Source organism: Diadema antillarum, unplaced genomic scaffold (assembly GCF_040938485.1).
Source record: "Diadema antillarum isolate AM-2024a unplaced genomic scaffold, OU_Dant_1.0 seq00000825_RagTag, whole genome shotgun sequence".
NCBI classification, from domain to species: domain Eukaryota; kingdom Metazoa; phylum Echinodermata; class Echinoidea; order Diadematoida; family Diadematidae; genus Diadema; species Diadema antillarum.
In genome coordinates, this window is record NW_027271702.1 from 100,870 (window position 1) to 112,797 (window position 11,928).

The 11,928-nt window shown below is 37.7% G+C and overlaps 1 protein-coding gene across 1 annotated transcript; it reads left to right on the top strand.

The window, feature by feature from the left end:
* The first annotated feature begins 540 nt into the window (after positions 1-540).
* LOC139740021 (protein PBDC1-like) lies at positions 541-10,918 on the top strand. Its single transcript, XM_071650619.1, has 6 exons — positions 541-629; positions 6,059-6,135; positions 6,926-6,985; positions 7,720-7,860; positions 8,848-8,959; positions 10,656-10,918. The coding sequence occupies exons 2-6, from the start codon at positions 6,109-6,111 to the stop codon at positions 10,841-10,843; spliced, it is 528 nt and encodes a 175-aa protein (XP_071506720.1). The 5' UTR covers positions 541-629; positions 6,059-6,108; the 3' UTR covers positions 10,844-10,918.
* Positions 10,919-11,928: the final 1,010 nt, after the last annotated feature.

Below are 11,928 nucleotides of genomic sequence, written 5' to 3' on the forward strand. Positions count from 1 at the left end.
TACTGGCAAATCCTACGAGTGAAGCCGCACTGACAAAACACACGTGTTTACATGATACATGCACTGTATTTAGTGGCCTCGTCGTAGCCTACTGCACTGAATGTTATGGGAATCCGGAACTGCTGCGTTGGGGGATTGGGCATGCATAGATCAGGGAGGTCTCACCTCCCTGCATAGATAGAGATCAGAGTGAGTAGTACGAGTGCGGATCCGAAGACGACGACGTCGCGACAGCCACACTCGATGTGAAATAGAACCGATATGGCCGCGTGAGCATGTGGTTTTGTCAAGTGAAACTAAAAAAAGGGTGCTTTGCACGCTGTGATATTACAATAGTCCATTCGAACTACAAATTGCCCTTCAGACCAAGTCCAAGAGCATAAAAAGCTCGTCGTGCTCACAGATCATCGTCCATCGAGGATTCCACTGAGATACGGAAAGTAAGACAGAGAGAGTTTCCATATCCTGGACTAGAGCCGGGCCTACACAGGGGTCCTACACGACACCTGTCACCTGTCGGTCTGTCTGTCGACTGTCCTGCTAGTGCTAGCACTTGATGCGCTTATCCACATCAAAGACCAACGGCAACATAGATCCGTGATCCATGCTCTTAAGTCTTAGCGATACAGGTAACTCAAATAATAAATTGAAACCAAGTCTTATAAAGTAAGTGACGGTAGTCATGATTGAGTAAATGTAAATCACTGATTGCCGTTCTTATGTAGAATATTCAACTACTGTAAAAGTGGATATTTTTGCGTGAGTAATTTTTCGCACCCTGCTGGCCTGGGTAAGAGTAGAAGACTAAAAATGAGTTTCGTGTGTTTTTAAAGGACAAGTTCACCTTCATAAACATAAGGATTGAGAGAATGTAGCAATATTAGTAGAACGCATCATTGAAAGTTTGAGGAGAATCAGACAATCTGTTCAAAAGTTATGAATTTTTGAAGTTTTTGTGCAGTACCCGCTGGATGAGAAGACTACTGCAGTGTATGAATAACTTAGATGTCACATGCGTACAACAATATAAGGAAAATATAAGGAGAATTTCACAAAATTCCATCTTTTGAAAAAAGTACACATTCCCCTGACTCGTTACCGACAAATGTTATGGGTAATATTATTCCCCCTGCCTTTATAAAGAGGCAAGTCAAGTGCTCTTTTATTATGCGAAGAAAGTGAAAATATGTTGAATTTTCTTTTACATTTTCTTTATACTGTTGTACGCATATGACTCACAAGCTGTAGTAGTCTCCTCATCCAGCGCTTCCAACACAAAAATTTAAAAAATTCATAACTTTTGCATCGATTGTCCAATTTTCCTCAAACTTTCCCTGATGTGTTCTACTAATATTGTTGCATTTTCTCAATCCTTATGTTTATGAAGGTGAACTTGTCCTTTAATTCCACATGATGAAGACATCAGTTACCAGTGACTACTGCACTGGAACATATGGCAAGCAGAAATATTCGCGTGTGTTCATTTTCGCGCTAGTTTCTGGTTGTGCAAAATGCACAGAAATTTCAACACTTTTACAGTAGTCTATAATTATAAATAATTTCTGTTTCCGTAAAATGGGGTGAACAGGGACAAAATCAAGGAAAGTTTTGTGAATCTGCATAGTCTATTTCATATTTTCTTGAACTTTTTTTCTTTTCTTTTTTTTTTTCACAGGATTGAAGGACCATCTGTAGGCCTATCCAACACTTGTCCAGAAAGTGGTCTAGGGTAAAACCCCCAGTTTTCGGTCAGCCTCCAGAATACGGACACCTATTAATGCACTTTATCACAAGCCAGCAAATTCTATTGTCCCAACACACACATATCACATCGTTTCACATACTGGCACTGTTGTTCACAACAGGAAAATGCCTTAGTCACCTCCCAAAACCCATCTAAAATGCTAAATTTCGCCATCAAAAACACAGAATCGGCGCAAATTTTCCAAAACACACGTGAATGAAGTCTGGCGTTAAGAATCAGGGTCGCTGAAAAAGTGCTAAAAGGTATGGCGCGGCGCATTTTTCATTGGCCTTGTGTGCGTATTGACATTGAAGGCGCATAGCGCGCGTCTGAATTCTGGAGAGGCCGTACAGATTCTGGGGAATTTTCGAGGTGATAATATTTTGGGATTTTGTGAAATTTTATGATGTATTTAACAAAATCAACATTGAGAAAAAGTACTGTAAAAGTGGAAATTTTCGCGGTGTTGAAATTTTCACGCATTTCGCGCAACCAGAAACTAGCGCGCAAATAAAAACACGCGAATCTCTACTTACCCGGCGAAGCGCGAAAAATTAGTCACGCGAAAATATCCACTTTTACAGTAGTTTGATATATTTGACATACATTGTTGTAGATGTAACTTTGTATGTATTATTTGAGTTGAACAAATGTTGCAGGAAAGTGTCTGAAAACTGGTGGTTTTACTCTACCTAATGTGAAAAAAATTCTTCAAGAGTACAGGAGGTCCAAATAAAAAGTTTTCAAAAATATCACACACACACAAAAAATCAAGGTGGTCAAAACTTTTCTGCTCCTGTGGCCATTGATTGACGAAATTCGCTGAAAATGTACATGAACCTAGCCTGTTAGGTCCTACACCACACCTTAGAATTTGAAATAATTATTCCAACAGGAATTTATGACGGCATATTTTATCTTGTCTTGGGCAAAACTTCAGATGGGGGTGGATAGGGACATCATTGTTTTGTTTGATTGGCCCTTTAAACTTTCTTTATGATTAATTATAATGTCATGAATTGTCCTGAAATGTTTGTTATGTCCAGCTATTTCCAAAAGTGTGATTTAAAAAAAAATCTGTTCATAAGAGAGCCATAAGATCATGGGTAATGTGGCTTCACTTTTGTATGATTCATAGATATGAGAGTGAACTTTGCTGTCTTGTCCCTAATTAGGGCAAGAAGGGTCAGGGAACCCCACCCCACCCACCCCAGAGCTACCAAGTCTCTCGCATTCTGCGTGAGACTCCAGCATTTAGGGGCCATCTCATGATCTCATGCATGGCACCCATTTTTATCAGGCATCGGGCAAAGTCTGCAACTTGGGCCTGTAATAATGAGCATACATTAGCTCAAAAGATTAAAGTGATAGTTGCAATTGAACGTATGTTATTTCCCTTTTGTCTTTCAAAATAAGTAAAAAATAGTCACTTAACAGTTAAGTATGTACCTGATCGCACCATTAAGAGCTAAAAATTGAAAAAGCTCCCTACTATGGGAGGCCACAGGGGGGAAAAACCCCTCCCACATCCTCGCTCGCGCACACATTCGTGTGCCGAGATGCCGAGTCATGAAAATCTTACTCATAAAAATTTTTTGAACTTGGCATCCCTGCCACCCTCTAGGAATTTTTTCTCTGCCTAAGACAGACAAGGACTTTTGATCTTGTATTTCACATTGGTGACCTTTTTCTCTGTCTCCTACATGTTTTGACACCATTAACACATCTGTTTGGGTCAGACCCATACTTCAGGTGCCAGATTACAAATACCGTAAGAACCCCCGAAATACCCTGACATCGTAGATATATAAGTATCATTGAATCTAGAGTGTATGATTAACATTGTACAGTATGATTTGCCACTTGGAGAAGAAGTGGGTTGATATTTTAGTGCAATCCAATGGATTAATAAAGTTTTGACTTATTGTCCAATCTTAACCTTTGACCCGATGGGTCACATTCTTGTATGTCCGCTCATTTTGTTGCAATTTTTTTTTAAAGATTGATTTAACGATGGAGTAGATTGCTCTGAAATGTTTGTATATTATTTTTAAACTCTCTTGGTGTACCTTAATCCAATCTATTGGATGGATTGGAAAAACTGCCTCCAAACTGTTTTTTTTTTTGGGGGGGGGGGAGGGGATCAAAACTAGTCTTTTCCCTATTGACCCTGAATTCGGGTCAAAAGGGACAGTGCCATGGACATAAAATCCCCACATAAGATTGAGTCTTTGGGCTGCATGAAAAAAATATACAATCATGAGAACATTAAACTTGTCCCTATTCACCCATTTTTTATGGTTCATACTGTATGTAATCATGTTAGGCCTAAAATACAACAAATCAGTTCTGCCAGTAAAGGCAGCTGTGTCTAATTTGACCGAAAGATCGCTCGGTCTGTATCTTATCTTGTCGTCAGGGATAGGACTAGCTACGTCTGGCTTTATGGAATCCCCACCTTATGGAGGAGAGCAGTGGGGGCATTGGAAAGTAAAAAAAAATGATAAAATATTACTCCTCTGGGCAGACGGATTTTTCTGTCTACTCTAGATGTATACCCCTAGATCCTATGATCTAGAAGCTGTGCTATGATGTGGCAGTACAGTCAGTGCAGTGGCCCTGGTAGTGGGTATTTTATATTGTATTTTGGATCAGAAATTTATCCTCTCTCTAGTACAGTCTAGTGATTGGTTGAAAGAGCTTCACATGATTATGCATATGTTATTTTCAGCGATGTCAGATTGTTGGCATGTTTGACAATCCATGGCGTACTATTTGCAAAGTGACATCTTTTGTATGCATATGATAATTTTTCAAATATTTAGTAGGTAGGCTACTGTATGTATGTGAAGTAATGTCATAAAGCAATTCTGGAATCATATGCTGCTTCGTACCACCACTACAATGTATGTGAAATGTAACAATTTCTAACAAAACAATTTTGACATCACAAAGTAATTCTGACATCGCATACTGCTTTGAACTGTCACTCTGTGAAATGTACATAAAACAATTTCTCACAAAACAATTGTGACATCGCAAAAAAAAAAAAAGTAATTCTGACAATCTTGAGCTGCTTTGTATGGTCAGTTTAGGATCTTTCCACAACATCGCATCCACCAAACAACTTCTTGCCTCACAAAATCCTCTTAGTTTGTTTAAATTTTTGATCCAAAATATGAAATATATATACATACGTCCACTCTGCCTAATTTCGAGTTTCTGGTTAAAACTAATTTTTGGCCTTGGTGCGGTGCTTCCAAAAGTACCATTAACTTCGGGCCTGCACCCCTCGGTGAATCATACTATTTTTAAATTACCTCTGCCTATAGTTTTAACCAGAAACTCTCAAGGCAAAGTATGTTTGTATACTATGGACTGAGATGGGAGTGCCACAAATGGGTGTTATCTGCTAACTGTTTGGGGGGGGGGGGGGGGCATTATTTGTATGAATCATTACTTTCCCAATTATTGCTATAAGTTGACTAGTACAATTTTAAAAGATACCAGAACAAGGACACTGCAAAATATACTGTGTATATTACAGTATGTGATAGGTTAATACAGTGCATCAGTTGACTTGCACAATTTCCAAAGATACAAGTATGACAACACTGCAAAATATACTGTGTACATGTGTAGTGAGCTATAAGGGTTTTTCTTTTTCGTTGGAGCTATGTACTTGATGATATAGACCATGCAAGAACAGAACGGAGCCAGTGTGATTCATTTCTTAGTTATGATTAACTATTCCAAGGACTCTGTAATGGCATAGATTACTGCTTTATGTTTATTGTCATGTAAATCAACCTAGAAAGAAAGGCAATAAAAAAAAAATCACAATATTGAAGCAAACAAGTCTGATGAACTCTTTCATGTGCATTACATTAAATAGTTTGTTGATCATGTGCTGATAACTATGTGTGGCTTCAATGGAAAGAGATCAGATTGATATTGAATGAACCATGAATCTAGTATTTTGCTTGGTGTTACACAACGGAGGGAAAAAAGGTTCTGAAATTCCAATCTACTGATCCCTCCCCTTTACAGCTATTGCATCAATTCTCAACCTGGCCAGGACTATCAGTAGTGACACTTCATGACCATCTTGAATGATGCTCCAAGCTAGTTTTCTAGTTGTCAGCAGCTTCTGGTTTCCTAACATTCTCTTATCTTTTGATAGAAAATGTGTGTACAATTGATTTTACTCCTACATATTGATTTCAGGAGATAGGATTGATAGGAATTTATGGAAGAAGCAATAGCTCTGTTTAATGCTCTTTCATCCATTCTACATTCACTCCTTTCTTCCAGATGCAGGATAACCATTGAGCTTTCTTGGTTGTGATTTGGAAGTTGTAACCATGGCGGGCGACAATTATGGAAACAACGTGAGTAAAGATTATCCCACAGTAGAAGTCCCCATGATTACAGCTTTCATGTGTCTGATAAAAACTAGAAGTATTTAAAGCAGATCTGAAGAGAGACCAACAAAGTAACTGTAAGTCAAGCCTCCAAATTTGAATGAATGCAATGAGCAGAGTTACGAACTTTCTTCTTGAGCGTTTGGGCAATTAAACTACACTGTATTTTTAAAGTATAAGATTGTGCCAATGTAAAGGATTTGTGGATAGATGGATAATATATTTAGATTATTTGATGTGAACTGTTTCACTTTGAAATGTAAAGTTCCTCTTGATGATACAGTTTACTAACAGAGCACACATGGATTCTGTAAGCTACAATGTATGATAGAAATTGGTGGCATGTTAGTATGGTTCCAATTTTTTTCCAATCGGAAAATCAAAGAGTATGTTCATTATTTAATGTTGTAAATCCTGTACCCCTTTGATAAGAGTGACCAACTTCAACTTACAAGGAATAGTATGGTGAAACAACCATGCTCCGTGGCAATGGGGCCGTGTGATGTTTTGTTTGCACAGACAATCACATTCGTAGATATATAGACAACAATATTCACAATGTCACAACTGGCAAGGCCCGGATGATAATCAAACAAAGCGATTCGGGAGGTTGAATACAGCGTTGGAGGAAAAAGCATATTACATGACAGTGTGGATGCACATTTCAGTGATACAGGGTGCCTGCAGAGAGAATGTATTGTTGTTGTTTTTTTTCACAAGTATGCTATGTATTTGTGAATATTTTATTTCCTTGCAGGAAGAGGTAGAAATGGCATGGGCCATGCAAGCCTACCACCATGCAGAAACCTACTTCAATGTAAGTATCATATCTTCCACTCAGCGTAAGTGCGGAAATTAGAGGGAGTATGAAGAAAAAAAAAATGAGTGAATCTCTTTTTTTGTAAGTTTGTAGCAGACTTTTATACTATGAAATTTCTGCAGTTTCCACAGCATTCTAAATTAAACATATTCTTTGCTGTAACTGAATTTCCAAATGTATTTTATCAATATGGTGAAAGAATATATATATATATATATATATATATATATGGTCGATGGTCGATACCCCTTCTCACACTCTATATATATATATATATATATATATATACTGTAAAACATGAAATATTCGCGGCATGAATTTTTCGCGAATTGGAGCCCACAGCCTTTTTCGTGGCATGAAATTTTCGCGAAGTACCACTGGCGTTCAATGCATATAATGCAAACATGGACTTTCGCGTGCATTTTAATTTCGGGAATCTTGGCGCTCGCGAAATTCGCGAAATTAAAGTGCACGCGAAAATTCCTTGTTTTACAGTATAATTATAACACAATTTTAAAAAAAATCTCAATTGTGATACTAGAGAGTCACACTGTATTGGAGTATCTTCCATCAACCTATGTTTTAATAGCAATGGGTATTTTAAAGACAGCATCTCACCTTTTCAAAATGTGATAAGCTATGTCAGTGTAATGAATAAGAGAATTGGCCATGTATATGCGTATCAATGATAACATGTGATATTTCTTCCTGTACATCTTTCATGTCTGTAGTTGGTTTCATCAGTAGATTCCAGACAACTGAGGCTGACCAAGCACGATGACGAACTCTACAAACACTTCCGGCACGACTTCCCCGACATGAACATTGAAGTGCTCCAGGTAGACGAGCTCAAAAGTGATACGGCAAAGAGGGTATGTGTGGGCAGAACACAGTGCCAGTTCGGTTTTGATTTGATTTGTTTACTGCTTTTCTCATGTTTTATTCAGCGAAGAAAAGCACTCTAGAGTGTACGCCAAGAGAAAACAATGCATTAATGGTTCATAAAATAATGAGCACCTTGAAAAGGCATTTGTATTAATGTTGACATTTTGAGCTTGTACAATGTGGGTGCTGAGCACATACATTGTACTTGCTCATGTTTGATAGAGCATTGTATTATGGTCAAAAATCAGACCACAAGATGATCAAATTCTTTATTTCTGCCCTTTCCTTCCCAGCCTGCAGACAATTCTCCAAATATATATATATACCGGTAGTTTGTACAGAAATATATCAATAGAAGGTTGTCTGTGTTCATCCTGGAAGAAGTGCATGTTACTACATCAGTAATAATAAAGAATTATCATCAGCCGTAACCAGAGGTATGATGCAAGTAAAGATTGTAGTAATGATTTAAAAACCAGTATGGTTTTTTCACTTGGAATGTTTCAACCTTTATTTTTTTTTACCATTCTTAACTGCAGAATAAGCCAGAATTTTAAGTCGGGTGTATGTAGGTTAAGTATGTGTTTTGATAAACAGAAGATAGTCATCAAGAATTACATGATGATACTTGGTAGAAATATACCTAAAAGAAAATGATGACAAATTGTAATAGTTATAAGATGTTTTGGATTTAGGAAATGGGGATTTAGGTTCTTAACAAGGGACAGAGTTTGTCTTGGAGTATTGGGTTTGAACTGTTTACCCACAGTTTGGCGTATTTTTATACATTGTACAGGTGTATTGTTTGTCAAATATTGAATACAAACACATTACAGATTAGGAGAAATCAAAGCTTTTCTGACATCATAGCTATCCCTTTTCAGTTTTCTCTTGCACTTTGTGTACACCGCCATGTTTCATTAAAATGTTGTTGCCAGTGAATAACGGTACGAAGAATTCATTTTTTCCTCTAGAAATGGCGGCCATTCTGCAATCACTTTGACGGGACCATCAAAGATTTCAACTTTGGCACTCTACTGAGGCTTGACTGCAAGTCTGGCTATACGGAGGAAAACACAGTATTTGGTAAGAGGACCTTCATCCCGTTGAAGACTAGTCCCTATTATACTCAGACAGGTGTCTATGGGAAGTGTGTTTTGTAGCAAAATCTGCCCGTCCTCAATGGGTTAAGTGAAATTCCAGTCCTAAGGTTAGATCAGCTCTGATATTCAGTCTTTAACACAAATGAAGTGGTGTAGCTGTAGGTGTATCTTCAAAATTTGACATAAATTAATTTTGTTCTGGGGCTTTCAGGTATGGTTTTGTTTTGTTTTTGTTTTTGTTTTGTTTTTGGTGGGGCTTTAAGTTATTTCTTTTCCCACAAGAGAAATATAAGTTGCTACCAAATGATATGAGGTGTTTGCTTCATTGGATAAAAATCTAAGGTAGAGCTGCGTGCTGATTTGTTAAACATTATCTTCTTATGAAATGAACTCAGAGAAAAAACTTGTATGCTTATCTTTTACTAACCAAAACATTTGGGTATTTGATTGCAAAATCAGAGGACAAATTGTTCTGATATTTTTGTGTTCAAGTACAGGAGAGTGAGGTGATCATATGAAAACCCCATCTTATGTGTCATGGTAGTCATGCCCATGTAGTCATTTTATTTTTATTTCGCTTAACTTTTTGAATGGGTGATTGCAGCATCATTGAGACTAGGGTTTGCATTACAAATATGTATTACTTTCTTGATGTCCTATACAATTGTGTGTTTTATTTGTTGTCTTATAAATATGTCTTTGAAAAAAAAAAATCATATCCAGTGCCAATGCAGAAATAATACTGGACTGAACTGAAATAATGCTATTCTACACATTATAATTACCTCTGCCAAGGTGGCTAAGGTTTTTTCAATGTAGGCAAATGCAACAACTTGTGAATGCATTTGGATAAATGTTTATGGAATTTTACACTTGGCAAAGTAAATGGTTAGTTGTAGGTAGTGATCTGAGCACTACTATGATCTAGGTTTTTTTTTTTTTCATTTTTTTTTTTCAACATTTCAGTTTGTATTATAACATGTGCTTTTCAATGATGGGGATGATGGCCTCTTTTAATGAGATTAGTGGTAATTTCATACAATGTCTGTTGGTTTATTAGCAACTTTATGCATAAGATTTAAAATTGAATTCTCAGGGAAGGTCAGAAATGGACCAAGGACCAAATCTCTCCTTTTGACAGTGTTCCTGATGTACCATCTGGATTCAGAATATTTGAAAGGATTTTTTTTATTACCACAAGATATGGACAGTTTCAAGTTTTTCTAAATGACCTCGTCAAAGCTCAGAATGCTTGGTCAAAAATACCGGGTAATCTCACATGGCATTCTGTTCTACTGTTTTATGTAATATTGTCCCCATGTAATTTCTTTAATATTTTATTGGTGAAAAAATGAGCAAAGAAAATGGGATTCCAACAGGATTCAAACCCGAGACCTCTGCATGCTAGCCTGATGCTCTACCGACTGAGCTATAGAAAGCCCTAGTACAGTGTTTTTTAATATTTGCAAGGTTTGCTGGCATCTGACTTCAACTCCAGGCATTAGCTCTCTTTGATGCCACTCCCTTAAAGCTCATTCACATACATGTATATCTTTAAGTGCGATTTAGTTGTACACAAATTCTCATTATCATTAAGATGTTGGTTTTAGAAGCATTTTGTTTTGACGCTTGGCATGTCCTCATCAGTTTGGTTTCTCCTTGGTTCCCATTCGATCCAGTGACCAGAGTCCAGTTTTTTGCCGTGGAAGTGGCCCGAAATCGAGAAGGCCTTAATCTGGCTGTGTGGAAGGTCCACAAGCACAAAGACAAGGCGGACACTACCGGCGAAGTCAAGGCACCGAAAGCGGAGGAGAAAGTTGCGGGCAGCGAAGAAGCTGGTGTAAATGACGCAGTGGCCACCTCATAGCACATGGTTTCTGGACTTGCCCAGAGTCCAGCTTGATATACTACAGTTTTGTGTCGCAATCATTTCAGTGTCATATGGCAGTACAATTATGTGAACTGAATTCATCAAATCAACAGTGCTTGAAATGGTACCTCTTTGTCTTGCTCAATTGCCGGTAAAGCTGCGTATGTGGTACAGGTGCATAAATTCTATGAGAAATGGGTAAGGAAATGAAGAAAAGAAACCAACTAGTGTTATTTATTGAGCAAGTAGTAGCCTTTTGCCGGAACAGCAATGTAGGAAAGTATGCACCTCCCAGCATTGTGTACCGATGTTGTCAGACCACATCTGTGGAAATGTATGTTGCCTTGTATCACCATATCAACACATATTTGTGATGCCTTTGCTGTCATATGCAAGCTTTTATCACATGCTTTGCTCTAAACTCACCTAATATCACTTTAAATCTGATATGAGTACAAAAAAGAGAGGGAATTTTGCATGGATGATGCTCAAAGGAATTGGTCATCTGAATTTGGGCAAAATGTTCTTGTCTGTGAAAGCTTTAAAACGGAAGTATTTTAGTGTGTATTCAGGGAAAGCTCAAACAGCTTAATGTTCTCAATCATGTGACTTTGTGGTACATGTTTAGGAAACTGTACCTTTTAAGGGCAATCCACAACTTTCTTGTTTTGTAGTTTTCCTGGTAATACAGTGTGTCTATGATGTTATGACCCAACATGGAATGTTACTTGTTTACCAAATAGTTTGTTATTGCAGGGTGCAAGAGATTTATTCATGTTCCAGACACACTCAATAGCATTTTCCAGCTCAAAATCAAATGTTAATGTGTGTAACCAATTGCTTGCTGTTTAACATCATCTTTCAAAAATACATACAGGGTTTGAGAATGAGCCTGTGTAAAAATATTGGTGGGAAGCAAGTCCATGCCTGTTTTTGATATGACAACGCTCATTTTATTAACACTCTCCATTCATCCCTCCTCTCTCCCCTCCCCCCACCCCCCCCCCCCCAAATAAAAAGAAAACCAACAACAGAATCACATGGAAAATATCAAAACAAACAAAACTTTGTCTTTCTTGATG